At 51.6% G+C, this 25,644-nt stretch overlaps 1 protein-coding gene across 7 annotated transcripts in view; it reads right to left on the bottom strand.

The window, feature by feature from the left end:
• RILPL1 (Rab interacting lysosomal protein like 1) overlaps positions 1 to 22,799 on the bottom strand; it is a 42,823-nt gene extending 20,024 nt beyond the window's left edge. For 2 of the 7 annotated variants that reach the window (XM_081802380.1, XM_081802382.1), the window contains exons 1-3: positions 21,859 to 22,785; positions 15,431 to 15,581; positions 827 to 945 (exon numbers count right to left, since the gene is read on the bottom strand). In XM_081802380.1, coding sequence (XP_081658506.1) covers positions 827 to 945; positions 15,431 to 15,581; positions 21,859 to 22,167 — 579 coding nt within the window. In that variant the 5' untranslated portion in view covers positions 22,168 to 22,785. Of the gene's footprint in view, positions 1 to 826; positions 946 to 15,430; positions 15,582 to 21,858 lie in introns of all 7 variants that reach the window. The other 5 variants (XM_081802378.1, XM_081802379.1, XM_081802376.1 and 2 more) reach the window with 4 other exon arrangements.
• Between the last annotated feature and the right edge of the window lie 2,845 nt (positions 22,800 to 25,644).

Here is a 25,644-nt window from a genome sequence, read left to right on the forward strand (position 1 = left end):
GCTCATGTTGTGTACTACACAAGGGCAAATCCTCTACAGGCGTGCCATCATATTGGAGACATCCTCACTCGTTTGAAGTTTGTTCATATTCTTACAACTGTTGATGCCAGAGATGGGCAATTTGTATATTTACTATGATAATTTTATGACAGATGGAAGGTAAGTGTTTTGTCAGTATATCATGATGATTTCCCAACAGATGGAAGTAACATGCCTTAAGAAAGGGGTATCTTTCTTTTTTTTTTTTTTTTTAAGATTTTATTTATTTATTTGACAGAGAGACACACAGCGAGAGAAGGAACACAAGCAGGGGGAGTGGGAGAGGGAGAAGCAGGCCTCCTGCGGAGCAGGGAGCCCAACGCGGGGCTCGATCCCAGGACCCTGGGACCATGACCTGAGCCGAAGGCAGACGCTTAACGACTGAGCCACCCAGGTGCCCCGAAAGGGGTATCTTTCTAATTCAGGTGGAGACACCGTATGGGTTCCTGGAGCAGCCTGAACCATGCTGGCCTGCGCATAGAGGGGCACGAAGAGGGTGGGCTGGAGGAAGCCTCAGGGTCAGAACAAAGCCAGGCTGGGCCTCGGCAGCTCCCGAGGGCGTGGGAGCAGCAGGTCACCAGGCAGTGCCACGTTCCCTCCTGCTGTTACAATGCGGACCCGGCTGAGGGTCCTCCCCACAGCTGCGGCCTCAGGCAGGACCCCCGCCCCACAGAGCCCACAGCATGAGCCCAAGGGAGAAAAGGGGAACCGCCTGCGGGGAGGATCCAGTCTCCCGTTGTATCGGCTGGCCGGGAGGGTGGACATGGGGTAAGGGCTCGTCACTTACAGCCTCCACATCCTCATTCTTCAGACCGAGCTCCCTGTCCTTGGCACGGATCTCGTCGCGTTGCTTGTCCACCACCTCCTTCAGCTTCTTCATCACTTGCCGCTCACGCTCTGACATGCCTGGGGTGGGGCGAGCGAGACCAGCAGGTGAGCCTCCCCCTCCGCCTCCCTGGCTTAACCCACCTGCAGCTTCCTACGGAGATGCCGAGATGCTGCTGGCCCCGAGCCTTCTCCGTGCCCCGTTCCCCGGAGCCAGCGCCTGCTTCCTGTCCCTGGGTCCCTCCGAGCTCATCCCCACCTCAGGACGCCGGGCTGGCATGTTCCTCTCTTCCAACGTCTGGACTGGCTCCCCTCGTTGTTCAGGCCTCAGCTCAACCGTCCCCTCCCCACAGAGGCCCTTCCTTCCCTGCCCCCCTCAACGACCCTCCCACCCCGTCTACTACCTTCACCTCACTTGTTACAACTACCGTCTCACAGGTCTTATCATCTAACAAAAGATGATTCAGAGCAGAGGTTCTGAGCGCACACACCGGGCTCTCCCATTTATGGTCTGTGTGGCTTCAGACCAGCCGCTCTGTGCCTCAGTTTCCATATCTACAAGATGGGAATAACAGAACCCTACCCCATACGGCTGCTGTGAGGATTGATTTAGTGAATACACAGGAAGCATATGGAAGATGATGCCTGGCACATAGCCAAGGAGTGGTGTCTGTCACTTACTTGTTCATCCTCTGTCCCTCCTGCCCCCGGCCCCCAAGTATACTGTCGGCCCCAGGAGGCAGGGCCTTGACTGACCTACTCACTGTGTACTGCCTTGGCTAGCACAGTGCCTAGCACACAGTAGGTGCTTGCTAAGCGGGCCCAGCACACGGTAGGTGCTTGCCAAGTGGTCTGGTGAGTTAGTGAACTGTGCTAGTTTTACATGTGGCTGATGTAACAAATGACCAACCAAATCTGATAGCCTAACACATCAGAAATTTTTTTTCTCATAGTTCTGGAAGCCAGAAGTTTAAAATCAGTCCAAAGTCAAGATGTTGCCAGAGCTGTGCTCCCTCTGGAGGTTTTAGGGGAGAATGAGTCCTTTCCTTTTCCAGCTTCTGGTGGCTGCTAGCGTTCCTTGGCTTGTGGCCTCATCACTCCAGTCCTTGCCTCCGTGGTCCCATGGCCTCCTCCTCTTCTGTCTGTCAGACCTCTCTGTGCCCCCCTCTTATAAAGACACTTTGGTTGCATTTAGGACCCGAATAATTCAGGATAACCTCCCCAGCTCAAGATCTTAAATGAAATCACATCTGTAAAGATTTTACCGTATAAGGTAACATCCACAGGTTTCAGGGATTAGGGCCTGATATTATGGGGGAACATTATTCGGCCCCCTCCAGGCACTGGGGCAGACAGCTAATCCTTGCTTCCCAGGAGCAGTGGTGGTCAGGCTCAACCACAGGCTAACCCGGTTCTCCTGTGTTTGGGGGGCACGTGGCTGATGTACCAGGTGTCTGAGAAGAGTAGTTTCTTCTGTGTGTGACTCCTCCACTGTTCTCCCGACATGACTCCCTCGTCCAAGTTGCTCCATCCCATCTGAATCTTTCCTCTCTCCTGTCCTAGATATTCCCAAGCAGGTGGTCACCCCCAAGAACAAGCATTTGTGTGTCCAGAATGGTGTGTGATGCTGCTGGGGCCACAAACCCAGATAAGATGTGGGTCCCTGCCCTTGAAGAGTCCGAGATTTTATGTGACAGGCACAAACGCGGATGTCCCAGAGGGCGGCCATCCTGCCCCAACCGTCTGTATGTTAGGGTTCCCACGTGGGAGACGCTCCAGGCTGATGGAACAGGGACCGACTCCCCCCCAGACATGCACATTCCCAAAGCGCAACTCACTCCCGCTAAGCCCATGAAGGACAAACTGCTTTACATCCCTGACCCTATTTTAGTGTCGTTTCCAGCCACTGGGAATGGGTATTATTACTGTTGGGTTTTTTTCTTTTTTTTTAAAGATTTTATTTATTTATTTGAGAGAGAGAGAGCACATGAGAGGGGGGAGGGTCAGGAGGGTCAGAGGGGGAAGCAGACTCCCCGCCGAGCAGGGAGCCCGATGCGGGACTCGATCCCGGGACTCCGGGATCATGACCTGAGCCGAAGGCAGTCGCTTAACCGACTGAGCCACCCAGGCGCCCCTATTACTGTTGGTTTTTAACATCTGTCCCATCTTACAGAACCAGAAAACTGAGGCCCAGAGACAGACTCGTTCAAAGACATACAGCCAAGTGCCGGCAGAGCCAGGACTCCAACCCCAGTTTTCAGACTCTTACGTCCCATGTCCTTTCCCTGATGCCACACTGCCTTCCCACTGCAGGACAAGACTCAGAGGCTCTGCTAAGGTCACTAGAAAGTGTCACCATGGGGCAGACTCTAGTCCATACTTTCTTTGACGGGCCCACCTGCTTGGAGCACCCTCACATCTTTTTGCACATATGTGCATGCACACATGCACACGCATACACACACACATGCAGTGTTCATGGAGCGTCTGCTGTGTACCTGGCACTGACCTAGAATCACTGGGATCGTGATGGTCAATAAATGAAACACATTTTTGCTCTGACTGACTCACAGACATCAGACAGAGATGGTGTCGTTACAGACCGAGATAAGTGACAGGGCAGATGTAACAGGGCCTGTAGAACATCTCGAGGGGACCCACTGGAGACGGGGACCCACTGTAGAGGGGACCCACTGGAGACGGTGGGAGCAGAAATCCCTCTTACAAGAGCCATTTACACTGAGACCTGAAGGACCAGAGGGTGGGCAGGTGACGAGGACAAGCATTGCAGGCGAGCACCAGCAGGTACAGAGACCCTGGGGGAAGACACTGCGAGTCTGGAGAGCTGAAGCACAACACTGGTGGCCAAAGCTAGTAGCCAAAGCACAGCGGGCAAGGGGCGGCGGGAGCTTGAGCCGCAAGCAAGCCTAGACCACGTGGGACCTCAATGGCCAGGAAGGAGGTTGGATTTTCGCCTAAAGGGGCAATAAGAGCCTCAGGATTTTGTAGGGCCTGCAGGAAGCAGAAGGAGGGAGACCAGGGAGACCAGGGAGGGGGAGCCAGAGAAGAAAGGTTGCCGGAGGGCAGATGTGCACGATGCAAATGAGACAGGCCAGAGGGAAAGGAATTATAACAAAGACGCTGATGGCCAAGTGACCCGGGAGGCTCCAGAGAGTAAGAGAAAGATGAGCTGGTCCGACACAACATGTAACTACTGGCTTTTAAAGCAACATTAACCTCTCTGAGACTTCACGTGTTCATCTGCACGTTTTCTACCTTCCTACCTCTCCAACAAGGCTGTGCATACAAAGTGCAGGAGGAAATCACACAAGCCGATGAAACAGAATCCTTTCCTACGGGCGGGCCTGGGACCGAGACCAGCACTCAGCCTCCTCCTTGACCTGCCGGGGCGTCCTAAGTGATGCGGCTGAGAGGTGCAGAGGTGCCAGGCCGGGCTGGGGTGGGGAGGGGAAGCAGGGATGGAAAGAAGGGGCAGGCATCCCGACAGAATGGCTAGAACGGAAAGTCCTGAGTGCTGAGTGCTGGGGAGCAGGTGGGGCCGCGGGAGCGCGCGTGCATCGCTGCTCGGAGCGGCTTCGGCACATGGGCATTACCGACCACGGCTGATGCACACGCCGTAGGCACCAGCAGCCGCCTCCCGGGTATACGCCCGACAGGTGCAGGGCGGCTCCATAAACGGCTGCACAGCCAGACACTAGGAGGCTAATTAAGGCTGAGACACACTGGTGAGTGAAGAAGGAAAGTGACAATGTCTACGGCACAAGACGCGTACAAAAACGTGCACGGGAGCTTTATGCGGAACAGCCCCAGACTGGAAACAACTGAAATGCCCATTAATAGAAGACAGAGAGAAATTGGTGTACTAGCGTGCAGAGGAATACAACACAGCATGAAGGACAAGCCACGAGCTCCGCTTGGAGCTCACAAAGTCGGTGACTTCTCAGGCTCTCCTCCTCCTTCAGCGCGGCGTCAGCCTAGAGGCTGCAGGCCGCCCCCCCCCCGTACCCCTGGTGGGGTGTCACAAGGCCACCTGGAGGTCCTGGGCATGGGCGCGTGCCCCTAACATCCCTCAGCCACTGCTGCAAGGCAGGGCCTGGGCTCTGCCGGTGGGACAAGAGGACACCACTAATGTCTCCCGGAAAGGCGTTCCTCAGACACAGTGTGTGCATGTGCACGCGTGTGTACACGTATGTGTGCATGCATGCTGGGGCTGAAGTCAGGTGGCAGCAGAATCTGAAAAAGCCACGAACACGTTGCTGTTTGCTCTCTGAGCACCTGTCCTGCTACAGGCTCTGGGCCAGGGCGTCAAGGGCTGAGCTCATTTAATCCTTGGTGGTGGCAAGTTGTGGGGACAGATTCCGCTCCTGGAGAAATTGGGTGGGAAGAACAGTGTGGGGGATGGGGGAGTGTGGGTCCGGAGAAAAGAAACCTGGATCCGTAACCCAGCTACCTCGTTCACCTTGGGGGCGCCCGGGCTTTAACCCGAGGCTGGAGAACAAAGTGGTCAAGAGCTTGGGGTCTGAAGCCAGATTTCCTGGACTCATTCCCTGCTTTGCCATTTATCTACCGTTGACCTTGGGCCCATTTTCTCCCTTGCAAGGTGGGATCATGGGCAGCCCCGACCTGGGGCCGGGGGCGGGGGGTGGGCTCTTGTGAGGTTAGAGGGGTTAATCTATGTAAAGTGCTCATAACAGGCCTCAGTGTTAGCTGCCATTTTATCCACAAAATGGAAATGTTAGTCCTCCTTGTTCCAAAGGTTGCTGCTCAGATAAAGTCCAAGAGTCATTACAAAAGTGCCTGGAGAAATTAAAAGAAGGTGGTATGTTTTTAACAGACCCACAGACCTTGTTAAAAGCTGGAAGAGGGCTGAGGAAATGTAGCCACCTGGCAATTTAGGATTCCTGGATCTAGATTTAAAGGTGCATTTGAGCAAGTGCAGGAAGAAACAAGTCCAAGGTTGGTCACAGGAGCAAAGAAATGGTTAAACACACAAGGACCTTCCTTCCACACCACGGATAACCGGCCAAAAGGCTGAGATACAACGGTTAAGTCAAAAAGGCAAGCGACAAAGTCACAGCAGTACTATTCATAATGGCCCAAAGGTGGAAAGAGCCCGAATGTCCATCAATGGCTGAATGGATAAACCAATTGTGGTCTATCTACACGATGGAATATTAACCACCCATACAGAAGAATGACTGACACCTGCTATAATGTGATTAACCTTGAAAACAGGAAGCTAAGTGAGAGAGGCCAGACATAAAAGGCCACACGGTGTATGATTCCATTTACAGGACATGTCCAGAATACAGACAGAAAGAGACTGGTGGCTGCCGGAGGCTGGGGGAACAGACAGGTGGGTGGACTGGGGACTGACCACTGATGGGTGCGGGGTCTCCTTCGGGGGCAGTGAAAATATACTGGAACCAAACAGAGGTGATGGTTGCCTAATGGTGTGAGTAAATTATGTACTAAATGCTGCTGAACTGTATATTTTAAAATTGTTCCTCTTATGTGAATTTCACCTCAATTTTTTAAAAAAGGCAACCCAAAGAACACATAATTTTAATTTGTAAAAAAAAAAAAAAAGGCAAGTGACAATTCGTACGGCACAATCCCTTTAATTTGAAAAACTAAATACATGTTTCCCTGCAATGTCTGAATTGCAGCAGCTTTGGCTCATTAAAAAAAAAAAAACAGGCATGGACTCCGTATGTAGATGCATAAAAAGGGATGGTTTTACCTCTGCTAAGTGCCGTGAGAATGAGGCAGAGGGAATTCTCATGCATTTCTTGAGTTTTGTTACAATCTTTCACGATATCAATGCATGCATTAGGTTATTATTTTTTTTTTAAAGATTTATTTATTTGAGAGAGAGAATGAGACAGAGAGAGAGAGCATGAGATGGGGGAGGATCAGAGGGAGAAGCAGACTCCCCGCTGAGCAGGGAGCCCGATGCGGGACTCGATCCCGGGACTCCAGGATCATGACCTGAGCCGAAGGCAGTCGCTTAACCAACTGAGCCACCCAGGCGCCCTAGGTTATTTTTTTTAAGACCAAACAACCACCACCCACATACCCATACTGTCTGCACCCCTTGATCACTAAAGACAAAAATGTCCCAAGAAGACTGAGCCACTTGCCCCAAACCTCACTGCTCGTCAGTAGCCACGTGGGGGGAGCTGCAATGCAGGTGTCCTGATACCAGACCGATGTGCTCTTGACCCCATCAGAACCAGAAAGGTGCCTTCCATACGGGATGAGGACGAAAAGGACAGCTAACATTTACTGGGCGCCTGCCGCAGGCAGTGACGGGGCTGAGTGCTTGTGGCGGGGACAATTATGGTGCGCCAATGCCCTTGGGTCCCTATGTCCACCCGCACCCCTTTTCAATGTGCCTTTGCCACTGACCAGGCACTGGGGGCCACTAGGCTGGCGGGCTCGAAGGGCAGGAAAGTTAGTGTCACACTCCAGAGCTCACAGCCCTCCGGAGGCTCTGCCCAAGTCCCACCCTTGCTGCGTGCTTCCCCCCACTTCCCTATCCTACTTCCTCGACCCCCCAACGGTCTCCTCTGGGGGTGCTCCCTTCATAAATCACGGGCACAGGAATCCTCACATCAGACTCTCCTTCTAGAAGAATCTGATCTACACTGTACTTAGTTCCTTTTATCCTCGGAATGCCTTCTGCAATGGGATTCCCGTTGTCCCCACTGTAGAACCAAAGCAACCCGAGGTATACAAAGGCTGGCAGACTCACGCCAGGCCACACGGCTGGTCAGTGGTGCTACGGGACTCAAACGCAGGCAGTCTTGGCTGCAGAGCCCCCCACTCTTGCAAACCACTGCCACATTGCTGGCCTCCCACGGCCCACGATCCTTATGTTATCGGCAAGTGGACTGGGTAGAAGAGCATTCCCCCAAACTTAGGTCCGTCTGGAACCTCAGAATGTGATCTTGTGTGAAAACAGGGTCCCTGCAGGTAAGATGAGGTCATGCTGCGTGAGGGTGGGCCCCACATCCTAACACTGGTGTCCTCATAAGAGAAAGGAGAGGGCGCTTCAGAACAGAGGAGGCCAGAAACACTGTGACTGTGGTGAGGCTGGGGGGACACAGCCGTAAGTCAAGGAACCCCGGCTGCTCCAGCAGCTGAACAGAGCAAGGCAGGATCCTCCCCTAGAGCCTTTGGACCGAGTGCAGCCCTGAGGACACCTTGATTTTGAACTTCTGGCCTCCAGATCTGTGAGCGAGCACATTTCTGTGGCTTTAAGCCCCCCAGTTTGGGGTGCTTTGTTACATTAGCCCGAGAAAACTAATCCAGCCAGCTTATGGAGGAAGGCCCAGCGAGGGCGCGCAGCCGGTTTTTTTACGGAGCTAAAATTCATACCAGTCACTCTTGGCTTCCATGTACGGTTCGACAGGGTAGCACAAAATCAACGTCACTGCCCTCAGGGACGTGCCTTACTGGACAGCTGCGAGGCTGATGCTGTATATACTTTTCTCTCAATGATCCTGGGAGTCCGGAGTTGCCGTTCCCATGTCACGGGTGAGGAACCTGAGGGTGGGAACGGTCGGTCCCCCTTCCCCAGGTGACCCAGTTGGGAAGGGTGGGGCTGGGACTTGAACTCAGGTGCGCCTCACTCCACTGCACGTTCTCCTTACAGAGGGCTGCTCCATCCAGCAGTCCCTGAGAACACACTGCCTTGTATTTTTCGGGACACTGCAGTTCTAGGCTGCCCTTCAGAAAGTGGTTATGGGGTCAGTCTTCCTCCTGACTTCCGGTGACAAAGCTGTTTGTCTGGAGCCCGAGAACTGTTTCCAGATCCTACGCCTGCGTGTCCCCGGTCCAATGGCTTCGATCCCTGTAATTCATCTCCACGGGCACTAACCAGTAGCGTTTCTCGTTGCCCTCCAGCAGACAAGGCGGATTTCCAAAAACAAGGGACAGAGGCGTGCTTTTCAGTCTGGAGACTTCCAGGGAGCAGGAGACAGCAGAGTGTTGAGGTGGCTCGGAGTGCAGTGCCCCTGTGCCCCATATTGGTCTGTTAATCACTGCTGCGCGTAGGGTCGGCTCCCCTAAATAGGCTTTCCCATCCCACTCACGCCACATCTCACAACGGCGCCCCTAAATCTGCAGTCAGCCCCTAGGCCTTGCACACTGCTCACGGTGGTGCCTGGCACACAGTCCAACTTCGCAGGCTCCACCTCCCCGAAGGGACCCCTGTGCCCAACGTCTGTTCCTCTCGCAGGTGGAAGAAATGCTTTGTCTTTGCTGTGTTCCCATGGTTTCCCGTGCAAAATAAAAATAACCGTGAAAGGCATGCCTGGCATCTGCCCGGTCTCTCCACTCGGGGCGGGGAAGGGGGTTGGTGCCTCCTGGAAAGCCCAGGCCTCCCCGAGCTAACCCTTTGGGAGCCGGACCCACGCTAGATGCCAGTTAAGTGTGTCAGATGGTGCCCATGTGGGCTGTTTCATGGTAAGCCAGCAGGGATGTGGAGAGCCGAGGCAAAGCTCTCCCACACGGGGTGAGCTGCACGCACACAGATGCCTTGATGTGCAGAGGAGCGGCCCTGGGCATTTGGGGCCACAGCCTGCGGCCCCCGAGGCCCCTGTGGTGGCACCAGAGCCGGCAAGGGAGGTCCCCTGTCCCCCTCAGAGGCCTCACGGTGCCCTGCAGAAGCCCCACGCGCAGAAAGATGGCTGTGGCTTCTTCAAGAAATCCAACGTAGTTCCCCTACGACCCGGCAATTCAACTCCCAGGTCTACACCCCAAAGCACCGAAAACACACGTCTGCACAAAAACTTGGAATGTTCATAGCAGCACTATTCACAATGGCCAAACGCTGGAAACAACCCAAGTGTCCATCAACAGATGAATGGATAAACAAAAAACGGGGGCCCGTCCGCATCGTGGGACGTCGTTTGGCCACAAAAATGAATGACACACTGACGCACTGCTACAATGTGGATGAGCCCTGAGGACGCCCGCTCGGTGGAAGACGAGACACAGAAGGCCACGTTAGCCGAGTCCACGTCCACGAAATGTCCAGAGCAGGCAAATCTCCAGAGGCAGAGAGTAAGTCAGAGGTTGCTTGTGGCTGGGGGTGGGATGAAGTGGGAGGGGTTGGCAGTGGTAGTTAAAAGGGTACAGTGTCTCTCTCTCTTTTTTTTTTTTTTTTTTGAAGATTTTATTTATTTGTCAGAGAGCGAGCACAAGCAGGGGGGAGTGGCAGGCGGAGGGAGAAGCAGACTCCCCGCTGAGCAGGGAGCCTGATGCAGGACTCGATCCCAGGACCCTGGGATCATGACTCGAGCAGAAGGCAGACGCTCAACGACTGAGCCACCCAGGCGCCCCATGGCGTCTCTTTTTAAGGTGACAAATACATTCTAAAATTGTGATGCTGGCTGCACAACTCTGAATCTACTAAAAGCCACCGAAAGGTACACTCTAAGTGGGCGGATCGACATCTCCATGAAGCTGTTACAAAACAAATAGCAGCGAATGTTTCTCTAGTGCTTACTAGATAAGCACTTGACATGTATTAACTCATTTAATCCTCATAATAATATTCACATTTTACAAATGAGGAAATCAATCTACGTAAAGGTCATTAATCTGGCCACAGGTGGAATCCAGTGGAGCTCAGGTTCGGACTCAGGCAATCTGGCCTCTGAGTTCATGGTCTTAACTCCTATGCTCTACTGGCTTCATGTTCTTTTTAAAAAATTAATTAATTAATTAATTAGTTTACTTAGAGAGAGTGCACGCATAAGTGGGGGGGAGGGGCAGAGGGAGAGGTAGAGAGAGAACACTAAGCTGACTCCATGCCCGACACAGAGCCCAATGCGGCTTGATCTCAGGACCTTGAGATCATGACCTGAGCTGAAATCAAGAGTCGGACACTTAACTCACTGAGCCACTGAGCCATGCCTTACTGTTCCTAAAAGAAAGAAACAGATCTATACAGATAGGGAAATTCTGCAAGATACAGTAAGTGAAAAAAATCAAGGTGCGCTATATCCAACGTGGCATCCCGGACTGGATTCTGGAACAGAAAAAGGACATTCACCTAAAATCTGGTGAAATCCAGATAAATTCTGTGGGTTGGTTAATAGTATCATACCAATGTGGGTTCCTTAGTTGTGACCCATGACCGTGGTAACATGTCCCTATTAGGGGATACCGCGAGGGGCACTGTGGGAACCTTCTGTACTATCTTTGTAACTTTTTTGTAAATCTAAAATTATTCCAAAATAAAAATGTATCTTTTTTTTTTTTTTAAAGATTTTATTTATTTATTTGCGAGAGAGAGAATGAGAGACAGAGAGCACGAGAGGGAGGAGGGTCAGAGGGAGAAGCAGACTCCCCGCTGAGCAGGGAGCCCGATGCGGGACTCGATCCTGGGACTCCAGGATCATGACCTGAGCCGAAGGCAGTCGCTTAAACGACTGAGCCACCCAGGCGCCCAATAAAAATGTATCTTAAAACAGTAAAACAAAAACAAAACACCCAACAACCAAGGTGCCTAACTGTCTAGAATATGTTACCATTTGTGAGGAGGCGGAAAAGGATATTCTCCTCCTTCATTTGGGTAACTATGTACATTTGAAGTGCACAGAAAATCTGCAGAGAGAGTAAGGGGTTTCCTGCTCTAGGCAGACTGCTTGGGAACAGGAATCAGGAGAGGAAGGGAGACCAAGTTTTTCACCATTAACACTTTTGCGTTGTCTGATTAAAAAAATAATAATATGCGTGCATTTTTTTTTTTTTTTACTTTGGAAAATGATTTTTCTTTTTTTCTAGAAAGTAAAACATTGGAAAAACTGCCATCCGTGTCCTCAAGTCTTGAGGCTGGACACTGGGGCTTCAGTTGTAGAACTCCTCAGGCTCACGTCTCCTTTGACAGGAAATGTTAACCAAGGCGCCCAAGCAATTTTCTGCTATTCAGCTTTCCAGCTGTATGCCATTTTTTAGCGAAGAAACTCAAATTTTACCTCCACCTCTGTCTAGTTCTGGGGCCCCCTGGGCAGGTGTTCCATATGTGCAACCATCTTCATCTGCTTATGTCCACCTGCTGGAGAAGGATCATCCCTCCAGATGGTGTGTCTGCCTTGCATCTCCCTGGGCTCACTGGGCCAGGAGCTGCGGGGCTGGGGCTGGCCTCTCCTCCCCTCACACATGGACGTGGACATGGCTCTACTAATCTATGATCATATTCTTGATATTTACTGGTTTTTTTTTTCCTGCTTATTCTATCAATCACTAAGAGAAACATGTTAAAATCTACCACTATGATTGTGGATATGTTTTTATTTCTGCCCACTTTTTAAATTAGTATATGTAAAGTGTACAATTTGGTGGGTTTTAATATGTTCACAAAGTTGTGCAACCATCACTGCTATGTTTTTATCACCCCCAAAAGAAACCTCATACCCATTAGCCATCACTCCTCCTTCCTCACCTCCTTCCAGCCCCTGGCCCCCCACTAATCTACTTTCTGTCTATAGATCTGCCTACTCTGGACATATTTCTGTTCACTTTTGCTTTATAAACTTTGAGGACAAGTTATTAGGTGTGCAGAAATTGCAAATCCATTTTCCTGATAAATGGAACTTTTTTCGTTACTGAGTGATCTTGGCCTTAAAGTCTATTTTCTTTTGTAAAGTCTTACATTCATATAACCACACCAGCTTTCTTTTGGTTAGTGTTTGCACGGTCTATCTTTTCTCAGCCTTTTACTTTCAACCTTTACGAGAGGTCTCTTAGAAACAACATGTAGTTGAATTTTTAAACTCTTTTTTGATAGTCTTTATCTAGAACTTTTAGTCCATTTACATCTAATATAACCTCCAGTGTAACTGGTTTAAATCTCCCATCCTATAATCTACTCCTTTTCTGCTTTGTTATACTTGTTCTGCTTGTTTTTTGCCTCCATTCAAGGGACTGAGTGTGTACCATTATGCTATCAAGGTACTGTAATGTGATAATATATATTTCTATATAATAAAATGATTATATAATACATATGAATTGAAAATATGTAATATATATATTTTGGTCTTTGACCTCCATTCTTGGCACAGAGTTCCTAAAACTCTTGTGATTTCCTAATAGAGGTGACAGGAGTGTCTTTTGTTGTCATTACAAGCCCCTTTCCATCATACCTGAGTTTATGATAATGAGGTGACTCTTGGTGGTCCCCCTAGAGAGCTTCAGGATGGGGTCTGGTTGCCAGAAAACCAACCATGTGATTCGTGATTAGAGGGTTAGAACTTTCAGCCCTAACCCCTCACCTCTGGGCGAGGGAAGAAGGAGCTGGAGGTTGAGCTAATCACCAAAGGCCAATGATTTAATCATTCGTGCCTACATAACGGAACCTCCATTAGTCTCTGGGGTTCAGAGAGCTTCCAGTTGATGAATAAATATATCCATGTGCACAAAGGGTGGTGGTGTGCCCCAACTCCACTGGGACAGAAATCTCTGAGCTTGGAACCCTTCCAGAGACCTCACCCAATGTACCTTTCTTCATCTGGCCGTTCATCTGTATTCTTTATAATATCCTCTGTATCCTTTGTAAGCCAGTAATCATGTTTCTCTGAGTTTTATGAGCCATTCCAGAAAGTATTCAGCTTGTTGCAGGGTGGGGGTATGTGTGGGAACCTCTGACTTTGTAGCCAAGTTAGACAGAAGTGAGTATCCTGGGGACCCATTACCTGCCAACTGACACCTGAAGTCAGGGCAGTCTCGTTGGACTGATCCCTTAACCTGTGGAGTCTGATGCTAACTCCAGGGTAGACAGTGTCATAACTGGATTAAATTATTGGTACCTGGAGAGTTGGAAAATTGGCTGATGTGGGGGGGAAAAAAAACTGCACACAGTTGGTATCAGTGTGTTGTAATCAGAAAAATAGTTTTCCTTTAGCCAAGCTCTTCTGCCATCATGGAATGGAGATTCAGGCCCTAGCATGTGCCTCTCAGCCTCCAACCTGGCAGTCCAAGCGCCAGGCCGTCAGTGATAAATGAGTTTACAAAGCGTCAATGAATGAGCGGTGTTCTGTCCGGAATCATTAGCGCTTGGGCACTAGAATATCACGGTGGCCCATTTGGTGGCCCCAGATCAAGGGGTCCCAGAGAGAAACGAGCCTTTCTTCAGGGAGCTGATTTCAGCCGACCTGAGCTCCAGTCCTGACTTCGCCACTAGCTTGCTGTGTGACCCTGGGCACCTCGCTGCACCTCCCTCAGCCTCATTTTTTCTCATCTGTTCGATAGGGAGGCTGGACTAGGTAACCAAAAGCTCAGTAATAATAGCTAACACTTGCTGTGTGTACGTACCAGGTACTATTCTAAGCGATCTGCAGATATTAATTCATCGAATCCTCACCACAAACTTATGAGCGACCTACGGTTACTTCTCTCACTTTTACTCGGGGAGCAACTTAAGCACACAAAGGTCAAGTGACTTGATCAAGGTCACTTAGGAGGTAAGTATTGGGTTAGGATTCACACCTGGGCAGTCTGGCTCTGGAGCCAATGCTTACAACCACTAAGACTTCTGCATCCATTGCCCAGATCACATGCCAACAAAGGAAACCCAAGGAAAACAGAATTCCAGCACTTGGATCAAAATTTCCTCTTTTCTCAGGCCCTACAGTCCTTATTAGGGTGCTACTTTAGTCTCACAGAAGTGTAACTATGGTTCTGAACTTCAGCCTCCATGCAAGCCCATCTCTCACCCCATCCAGGAGGAGGGGGCTTGCGTGGAGACCCAGGGAGTTTCTTCCAACAGAAGAGAGAGGTCTGAGATTCCCGGGGCAAGAGGCAGCCTCTGATTGGGAAGGAGGCTGTGGGGGACAACAGAGCTGATGCAGCCCATAGGGCCCACACCAAATCCCATCTCTGTTTTTGCTTTCCCAAAACCAGCAGAGGGCCTGGAGTGAACGTTCTAGATAACTGTTTGCAGGATGAATGACAGTTCGGGGGCTCCAGGGCCATTCCGATCTGGCTTACTATCCTGGGTTGCTCATTGTTCAATGCGTGCCTCTGGCAGGAGTCAATCTCTTCCCAGCACACTTAGAATAAAATCCAAACCCTGCTCTCTAAGGGGTATGTGATCTGACCCCTCTGACCTCATCTTTAACCACCTTTGGCCTCGATCATCTTGTCCCGTTATACTGGCCTTCCCTGGCTTTCTATAAAACTCATGCCCCAGGGCCTTTGAACTTGCTTCTCTCCCAAGATACGTGGCTCACTCCATCACTTCATTAGGGCTCAAATGTCACCTTGTCAGAGAGGCCTTCCTTGATCACTATATCTAAAGAAGCCCCGCCCCCCCACACCTCCATCATACCCCCCAGTTTGGGTTCTTCCAGAGCACTGGTCACCGTCCGGAACCATGCCATCTATCTGTTTACACATCCATCATCCTGCTCCTCCACGCTAGAACCTAAGCTTCACGAGGGCTTTGTCCTGTCCACTGCGTGTCCCCCGTGCCTATGATCACCGCGGGAGCAGCCTTCTCCCGACCTCCCAGGCCAGCCCCTCCCCTTACCTTCGTGCTTCTGGAACTCCTCCTCAGAGAAGCTGGTATCTTTGTGCGAGAGGTTGGTCATGAGCTGCTTGTTCTCCTCCTGCAGCTGGGCGATCTGAGAAAGGAGGTCCTGCGCCTCCCCCCGCCACACGTCCTCCACCAGCTCCAACTCCTGCGAAGGCGACGGGCCGGCGTGGGGTCACAGCTGCCCAGGCAGCAGCCTCATATCCACCACCCCCCACCCTCGGCAGCGGCTCAGGCCTGCCAGGGCTCCCCCTGAGGGCAGGCGCACCGAGAACAGGGCCACTACTAGGCCACATGGCAACTCTGCAAGAAACAGAAGGTGCCCTTATTCCGGGCAAGGCCTGCATTTGTGCTTTAGGACTCGGCCAGGTTTAGAATGGCCTCAAGAGCCGCAACTGTACCTCGTGACTATCTAGACGGAGAGAGCACGCGGATGAGCAGCCCTGCACCACGGGGACCCTGACATTCCCAACCTCTCTGGGGAGGTCACGGCCCTGAGCTGTGGACAGACCCTGAGTCAGGACCCACCTGTCTCCAAGGGACAAAGGGGCAGCAAAGACCCCGGGGATGCCACCTGGCCCAGTGCTCCTTATATGTCTGATACTGGCATCTCTTCAAGGGATCTTGGGCAACCAATTCACTTTACAACTCTGAGCCTCAGTTTCCCTTAGCCGGGGAGCCAAATATAAAGATTCAAGGGGCTGATGTGTGGATAACTAAGATTAGTCTATTAAAATCATTTTGTGGATGGCTGTAATCAAAGAAACAGAAGGATTGACAAGGATGTGAAAAAACTGGAAGCCTCAGGCCCTGCTGGTACAACCACCGTGGGAAACAGCCCGGCAGCCCCTTAATAAGTTAAACAATTACCACGTGACCAGCAATTCCAATCCAAGGATCTGCCCAAGAGAAATGAAAACACAACATCCACACAAAAATCTGTATGTGAGTGTTCACAGCGGCATCATCCACAAGAGCCAACACATAGAAACCACCCAGATGTCCATCAACTGACGAACAACGTGGATCAACCTTGAAAACATGATGCTAAGTGAAAGTAGGCCGCACAGTGCATGACTCCACTGATGGGAAATATCCAGAACAGGGAAACCCATAGACACAGAAAGCAGATGGGCGCTTGTCTAGGGCTGGAGGGTTGGTGGGGGAATGAGGAGTGACTGCTCATTGCGTATGGGTTTTCTTTCCCAAGTAATGAAAATGTCTAAAATTGGTTCTGGGGGCTCCTGGGTTGCTCCGTCGGTGAAGCTTTTGCTGTCAGCTCAGGTCCTGATCCCAAGGTCCTGGGATCGAGCCCCGCGTCGGGCTCCCTGCTCCACGGGAAGTCTGCTTCTCCCTCTCCCCCTGCTCGTGCTCTCTCTTTCTCACTCTCTCTCAAATAAATAAATAAAATCTTTAAAAAAATAAAAATAAAAACGATTCTGGTGGAAGTTACACAACTGTTGAATAGACCAAAAACCACTGAATTAGACACTTTAAATGGGTGAACTATATGGTATGCGAATCATATTCAATAAAGCTGTAACCAAAAAAAAGATCTTTTGTAAAACCAGAAACTAAACATAGCACAATCGCTGTTGTGGGGACACAATGCTGGTTTAAAAAGCAAAGATACTGGGGCCTGTTGACCCAAGTTTGAATCCTGTCTCCGCCACATAGTAGCTGATCCCGGAGAAGTTACTCGACCTTTGGGTGCCTTGGAAATGTGATAAATAGTGTGATATCTACCTCTGAGGGCTGTCATGAGGCTGATGTCAATGTCTGGAAGAGTGCCCAGCACCCAGAAAGTGCTGAAGATGTGTTTGCTGGTTTCTGTTCCTCCTACAGCCTGTCACCAGCTGGCCCAAGTGGCCGGATAAACACGGCCTCCGTTCATCTTTTAAATACATCCCTAAATCCCCATCTCCTTTGTCAGGAAGCCTGCCACAGCAGGGAAATGAGAGGTAATAACTAAGTATTTGCCCAGCTGGTTCAAGGTCACCAGGCGAGGTGAAGGACAGGGCCAGACGGCAGACTGAGGGAGCAGGCATGGGGCCTTCCCATGCGCAGGTGTGGGCTGGAAGCAGAGGCAGGCTCTCCCATGCTCTCTCTCTGCTCCCACCTGGCGCAGGCTGAGCACAGAGGCCCCCGGGGGCAATGGTCAAGTGTACCTGACTGTGGCCCCCGGGGGGAATGGTCAAGTGTACCTGACTGTGCATCCCGCTCCCCAGGATGGGGAGAGTCTCCTGGGTTATCCTGGTGGGCCCAATGTAATCACAAGGGTCCTCCTCGGTGAAAGAGGGAGGGAGGGGGGTCAGAGTGGGAGACGATGTGTTGACAGAAGCAGAGGTCAGAGTTAGGGATCCGGTTGTCTGCCGGCTGTGAGGATGGAGGAAGGGGCCAAAACGCGAGGTGTGCAGGTGGCCTCCGGAAGCTGGAAAAGGCAAGGAAGTGGATTCTCCCCTAGAGCTGCCAGAAGGAATGAATTTCCTGACATCTTGATTTTAACCCACTGAAACCCATGTGTGATTTTTGACCTCCAGAATTTTATGCAGTATTATCCATATTGATATGACCCATAAATATCCAACTCTGTATTATCATAATAAATTCGTGTTACTTCCAGCCAGTAAGTTGTGGTAACTTGTCAGGGCAGCAATAGGAGATGAATACAGACTTTAACCATCAGCATTTTTTTTCCCCCCTTTCCTAAAGGGGGTGGGAGGGGGTATGGTTTTTGCCTCTGAGCTGACCACGGCGAATTTAATCTAGCCTCCATACCAGCTAAAAGGCTTTTCCAGGAAATCACCCCTGATTGATTATTTCCTTTGCCATCTTGAAATTCCATATGCTGGCCTACAAGGCCCAGTATAATCAGACCCCTGCATCTCCCTGATCTCACTTCCCACCTCTATTCCTTACTCGCTCTGTTCTAGCCACATGGGCCTTCTTTGTGTTGTTTTTTGACAGAGAGAGCGAGCGAGCAAGTGAGCACAAGCAGGGGGAGCAACAGAGGGAGAGGGAGAAGCAGACTCTCCACTGGGCAGGGAGCCCAATTCGGGGCTGGATCCCAGGGCCCTGGGATCATGACCTGAGCCGAAGGCAGACGCTTAATGACTAAGCCACCCAGGTGCCCCCTCCATTGTGTTCCTTGAACACACCCATTCCTACCTCAGGGCCTTTGCACTTTCAGTGGCATCTGCCTTGAATGCCCCACCCCACCTCACCCACACTTGCTTCAGATCTCAGCTCAGATGTCACCTCCTCTGGGAAGCCTTCCTGACTGCTCCATCTATTAGATCCCCATCCTGGCCAGTCTCTTTCATATTGCCCTGTTTTATTTTCTTCATGTCACTTATCATAAGCTGAAAATTTAAAAACTTTAAAAAAAAATCTCCTCACACTAGAACTGCACCATCCAACAGAGTAGCCACAAGCCACATGGGGCTGCTGAGCACTTGTTAAATATGCACCAGATTTCAAAGACATAGGGAAAAAAAATGCAAAATATTTCTTTTTTTAAAAATTTTTGGGGTAACTATGTGAGGTGATGGATGGTAACTAAATTTACTGTGGTGATCACTTCACAATATACACAAATATCAAATCATGATGCTGTACACCTAAAACTAATACAATGTCACGTATCAATCAGATCTCAATAAAAAATATTTTTTTTACGTTGATTACATATAGAAATAGTATTTTGCATAGGTGGGGTTTAATAGGATATGTTATTAAAATTAACCTCGTCTGTGTCTTTTTATTAATAGAGGACAAGCCACATAATTTTTCTATGGGAGAGCACTGCAGTAGAAAGTCAGGCCCATGAGGGCAAAAACCTCATCTGTTGTGGTCACCGCTGTCTCCCCAGTGCCTAGAACAGTAGGTGCTCAATAAACACATGTGTTGAATGAGTAAATGAACAATATACACTGTTAACATTATAGACAACTGTATCTGCATAGCCATCACTTTCTAATCCTATTTGTATTTTTCCTGTCTTCCCAGTTACCCACCCACTGCCTGAGATGAGGATCCAGCTTCCCCTGTCTCTGCACTGCCCATGTCACCCAGGAGGGCACCTTGCATGCCGTGGCCCATCCACAAGGTTGCAGACTGAGTAAGCAGATCGAACATGTTAAGCCTGTGGCCTGAGTCTGTGTGATGAGCAGAACTGACTGAGTTTGGGAGTGTGCTTGGGGGAAGGGTTGGTGGAAGACCGGGTGCATGCTTTACTGGAGCCACGTGTGCTGAGAGAGAAAGAGTGTGGGGGGGGGGGCAGGCAAAGGAAGGAAGGAGGAATGAACAGACAAACCGATAAGACCAAGGACATGCTCAGAAGATTTTTGTGGAAATAGCACCGTGAAGAGCCTTTGAGATTACAAGAAAGAAAAATCAGATGAGTCTCTATTGATCCTAAGAATACAGAGAAAAGGGGACCAGGGCTGGGATGGGAAAAGGGTTTTGTCCTCTGATTTATGAGAAATCATCCTCAGTGTTTACAACAAGCCCCGGCTCTGAGCACGCTGGGGTTTACTTCCTGGCTGATAGCGTTCCAGAAGTGACAAGTGCAGCTGGTTGGGAATTCCATCTGACTCCAGGCCTAGTGGCCTCCGATGGCTCCCAAGGGTGTCTCCCAGCCCAGTTGCTGCAGAACTCAAACGCCAAGGGTGGGGACACAGGTGCCAGGACTTCTGAGTGACCTGGGCTAAGCTCCTAGGCCCCGGTTAATAAGAGGCAGCCACATGACAGGATTTCAAAGATCCCTTCCCCCAACTCTCTAAGAGAGATGGGGGGTGGTGAGGGTGTGGGGTAGGAGGAGCGGTGCCGGAGATGGGGGTAGGGTCTCTATGAACACCTCCCTGAAAGCCTCTCCAGGACTAAGGACAACAGTTAACACTTGTAAGGCCCTCATAATGGGCCAGACTCTGTCCCAAACACTTTATATAAGTTAACCAACCCTTTCCACCACAACCCCATGAGATGTGTGCTATTATCATCCCCATTTTACAGCTCAGGAAACAGGCACAGAGAAGCGAGGTGACTTGCCTAAGATCACACCATGGCAGGGTTTGAAACCAGGCCGTGTAGCTCCAAAGTCCCTGCTCTGGGGAATTTGACATTAATTACAGGGCCGGGGCATTTTCAAGCTCTCAGTGTGATCTTGGAAATGTTGCCTAACACTTGGGAGCTTGAGTTTCCTTCTTGACCTCAGGGCATAAGGACCTGTGAGGACAAACACCGTCAAACCTCACAAACACTAGTGCTCTTAACCACTCACAGCTCTGCCCCCAGATTAAGACACAGCCACCGATAGGGCTATTTTCCTTGAAACACAATAGGTTATGGCTTGCCAGGGAGGTTCAGAGAGGCCAAGTGTATTTCCTGAGGCCACACAGCAAGCCGGAGCCCACTCAGGCACCCTGATTCCTCCAAGGAAAGGCGTTTCCTCCTATTCTCTGTCCAAAGGGTCTGACAGAATCTTCCTCGGGCTGAGGTTGGGGCAGGAAACCACACATCTCCCACTTCCTTTTCCCCAGGCACCTTGTCTAGACTCCCAGCCCAGTAGGGACGCCCTGATTCATGTTCTTGGAGGGATTCTTGTTCATAGGGCAGAGGCTTAGCTTTAAAGCTGCCCCAAACCATGTCCATCCCCCAAATCAGGGAAGAAGCACTAGAGTTACCTCTATTGGGACTGGGATTCTCTCAGCACTAATGTGGGACAAATTCCCCCCCCCCCCAATTTTCTTCATCTGTAAAATGAAGATAGTTCCTGCCTCACAGAGTTCTGTGAAGATTAAAGATAAAACCAAGGAGAGAAAAGCACTTCAGGTTATTAAACTAGAAGAAACCCTGGGAAACAATTTGCAAATAGAATTCCAGAGATTGGGGGGTCAATGAGCTCCGTGGCTGGAGGTCATATCCCCTTTGCTCTGGGGGGTTTTGGGGTGAGAAGAAGAGAGGGGCTTGATGTCAGATCTTCTTGGGTAACACTGAAGGGCAGAGGGCTTATTTCATTTCTGGAATATAATATTACCTAAGCACTTTAGATATATCCCACTTAATTCTTATAAGGTGGGTCTTACTACTATCACTATCTGACATGCGAGGAAATAAAGCACAGAGAGGTTGAGTAACTTAACCAAGGTCACACCGCTATTACATGGTAAAGGTAGGACTGGAACTCAGGTCTGACTCCAAAGAACTGCCCTTAATCTCTGAAGCGGTATATGCCAGAGAGCGCTGGCTGGACAAAAGAGGGCCGGGGGCCTCCCTCCCTTCGTCTTTCACCCCCAGTCGGGTCCCTTCTCATCTAGTCCCTGCATACACACAGCGTGCACCTACAGCTGCCCGACGCTGAAGGGCCCTTAGGTCCCAGCGGCCCCATTCCCCGGATGGGCAGACTGAGGCCGCTCGCTGCCCACCTTCTGGTGCTTGCGCTCCTTCTCGATGCGGTCCATCCTTTCCAGACGCAGGCGGTCCAGCTCCAGGCGCAGCTCGTCCAGCTCAGGCGCGACGTGGTGGCGGCTGACCAGCACCTCCAGGATCTCCAGGACACGCACGACCTTGGGCATGAGGCGCGCGATGGCCTCGCAGCCGTGCTGGTCGATGACCCGCTCGAACTCGTGGCCCACGAGCGACGCGATGTCGTACACGTCCATGACGGTCAGCTCCGCCACGTTCTTCTCCAGCGCCGACTCGGCCGCCAGCGACGACCCCCGGTCCTCCTCCATGGCGCCCCGCCCGGCCTCTCCCCCACCCCGCAAACTAGTGCAACTCCCAAACTTGCCGCTGTCGAGGGCAGCGCCGGGCCGGGCCCACCTCGCGCCGCCGCCGGCGGTCCGCGCTCAGCTGGCCCTCGGACGAGGGCGCACCGGGCGGCCGGCCGGCGTCCGCATGGGCGGGGGCGGCGGACCGCGAGCCGGAGGGCGGCGCGCGGGGGGCGAGTCTCGGCGCGCGGCTCGGCCCGGAGCCTGCTCCCGGGCGGGAGGAGGAGGAGGAGGAGGAGGAGGCGGCGGCGGCGAGGAAGGCGCGCGTGCGCAGGCCCGCGGCGCCTCCCAAGTTGGGAATCCGAGTTGGGCGCAATGGAGGCGCGGGGTCTAGCCGGAGAGGGGGCCCTGTCGCCCTCGGAAACAGTTCTCGCCCGAGGGTCGCCCCCGCGCCCGGGGCCGGGGAAGGAAGGGCGGCCGCGGCTCCTCCAGGAAACTTTGGTGGCGGCGGCGAGACCGGCTGACCGGCTCCCCCCGCGTGGATGCCGCGCGCCCCGCCCCGATCCCGGCCTGGCGAGGGGCGCGCCCGGCTTCCGCCGCCCGAGGGCGCCCGGGTCCCCGCGGGCCCCGCACCGCGACCCGCAGACTAGGCGGCACCCCCCACCTCCCACCCCCGCCGGACCTTCCTCCTCGCCGCCCCCTCCTCCGGCCCGGTCCTGGCTCCTCCTCTCCCACTCCCGCCGGGGAGGGGTCGAGGCTAGCCCGGAGGAGAGGGGGCGGAGGCGGTGGGTGGTGGGGGGCACGCTGGTCTCTGGACGCTTCGCCGAGCCGAGCGGCAGCCTCTGCGTTGGAGAGGAATGGAGGGGTCGCGAGGTGGGCTCGGCGATGGGGCCCATGCGGGGGAGAGAGCGAGGACCAGCCCCCCGTACCCCCACCCCCACCCCCCAGCCCGCAGACCCAGTCACAGGCGGACCTGGTGGCGCCGGGCCCTGCGTTCCAGTACAGCGGCCCGAGAGGGGCACAAGGAAGGGTGGAGGGGTCCCCTGCCCCCGAAGCCGCCGGGCTGCCCCGCCCGCAGAGCCACGTCCTTTAGCAGTTCCTTGTGACATAAACACCGCTTCACAGAGGAGGTGAGGCCGGGGTTTGGATCTCGGCACCGCGAGTTTTCTTGTCCAAGCCCCCTGTCCTTTTGACCTGGCTAAACGCCCTAGGCCATCCGACACCCCGCCCCCAGCAGAGTCTTTCCAGAACCCACCAAGTCCTCCCTCGCTTCCCACGCGCCACGCAGGGTTTAGGGACCCTCCTCTGCATTCCCACAGCCCGCTGCCTTCTCCCACGGAACTGCCCCTCGCACGCTGAGTTTTAACCGTGTGGTTACACAGACGCCTCCCCCATGAGACTGGGAGCTCCTTGAAGGCATAAAAAAAAACACCTTAATGCTCTTATAGCCCTAAAGCCCCCACCAACCTGGCACATACTGATAAAAAAAAAAAAAAATTAAGTTGAAAATGTATTGGACATCTATTTCATATTTAATTCTAAGTGCTTTACAAATAAATATTGCCTCATTTAATCTGTACTCTATCGGTTCTCAGAGCGTGGTCTAATGACCACTGGGGGTCTCCAATACCCAGAGGGTCTCCGTGAGGTGGTCCCTTTCGCCAGCTTTATATCAGTAGGAGGCAAGATGTTCTTGGCATATTTAACGCAGAACAGCATCTCACAGTAAGATTGAACGTGCAGAAGCAGATGCGAGGACCCTGCTCTCTTCCAATGAGCTAGACATTAAGGAGATTTGCGAAAATGCAAAACAACACCACTGTTCTCAGTGTTTTGTTTGTTTGGGAGCATAGTTACTTGTATTAAAAATAGCATGTTAAAATGTAATGTGTCTGCTTTTGAATTAACCAATATTTTAAAAAAACATCAGTTTAAATTTCTAGTTACAGTAGATATCCATAGATAGAACACACTTAACGAAATCTCTTTAGAGTCTTCAATAGTTTTTGAGAGTGCCCTTGGAGAAGGCTCTCTGAGACCGGGAGGTTTGAGAACAGCTGCGTCACCACATCCTAAAGAGTATTATTATCCCACTTTTACAAATGAGGAAACTGAGTCATGGAGTGCTCAAATAGCTTGCCCAAGGCCGAGCAGCTGGTAAGTGCTAAAACCAGAGGTCAGATCTGTGCACGGCAACCTAATGAGGTGGACATGTGATTATCCCCATCCTAAATCAAGGCCAGTGAGAAATAGGGGCATTTGCTTCCTGTAGCTAATATACCAAGTTGCCACAAACTTGGTGACTTAAAACAATAGAAATGTATTCTCTGACAGTTCAAGAGGCCGGAAGTCTGGAATCAAGGTGTTGGCAGGACCGGGCTCGCTCTGAAAACTCTTGGGAGGATCCTGCCTTGTCTCTTCCAGACTCGGGGATCCTTAGTTTGTGGCCACATCACTCCAGGTTCTGCCTCTGTCTTCAGGTGGCCTTCTCCATGTGTGTCTTCTCTTCTGTGTCTCTTATAAGAACACCTGTCATTGGGGGGCGCCTGGGTGGCTCAGTTGGTTAAGTGACTGACTTCGGCTCAGGTCATGATCCTGGAGTCCCGGGATCGAGTCCCGCATCGGGCTCCCTGCTCAGCGGGGAGTCTGCTTCTCCCTCTGACCCCCCCCTTCTCATGCTCTCTCTCTCTATCTCATTCTCTCTCTCAAATAAATAAATAAAATCTTAAAAAAAAAAAAAGAACACCTGTCATTGGATTTAGAGCCCATCTGCACAATCCATGATGATCTAATCTCAAGATCCTTAACTTAGTCACACCTGCAAAGACTCTTTTTTCAAAGAAGGTCTCCAGTTCCGTGATTGGGACAAGGAAGTATCTTTTGGGGCAGGGTGGCACCATTCAACCCACTGCAGGAGGTTAATTAACTCGTTTAAGTTCCCACAGCTGGGAGGGATGGAGCTGAACCCAGTGGGTGCCCATGTTGAACGAAGGAATAAATAATGAATGCCCAGATTGGGGCAGTTTTGCCCTCAAGGCAGCAAAGATGTAATTAGCATTGTTGGCTGAGAGGGACAATGACTGAGGATCTGGAGAGCTGGCCTGAAGCCTGACCTTAAGACCAGGGCAGGAAAGGGTGGGGAGGAGGAGGGAGACAGAAGTCTGAGGTGACCGCAAATGGTGAGCCCAAGTGCTTAGGAGAATGGCTAGTCTTAAGTAAGGAGAGGCAGTCAAGTCTGGTGGGTAAGCTTCCAGAGCTCTAACCCTGGTGCAGTCACTTACCAGGTGTGTGAGCTTGGGCAAGCCAAATGACCTTCGGGGCCTCAACTTCCCACTCTGTTAAGTGGGATCACCAAGGGTAATTGTTATTATTAAATGAATCAACATATGTGCTGGCCTCACCCAGTGCTATAGAACAGTTAGTTTCGGGACGCCTGGGTGGCTCAGTCGTTAAGCGTCTGCCTTCAGCTCAGGTCATGATCCCAGGGTCCTGGGATCGAGT

Source organism: Leptonychotes weddellii, chromosome 13 (assembly GCF_054177405.1).
Source record: "Leptonychotes weddellii isolate Sample4059 chromosome 13, ASM5417740v2, whole genome shotgun sequence".
In the NCBI taxonomy this organism is placed as follows: Eukaryota; Metazoa; Chordata; class Mammalia; order Carnivora; family Phocidae; genus Leptonychotes; species Leptonychotes weddellii.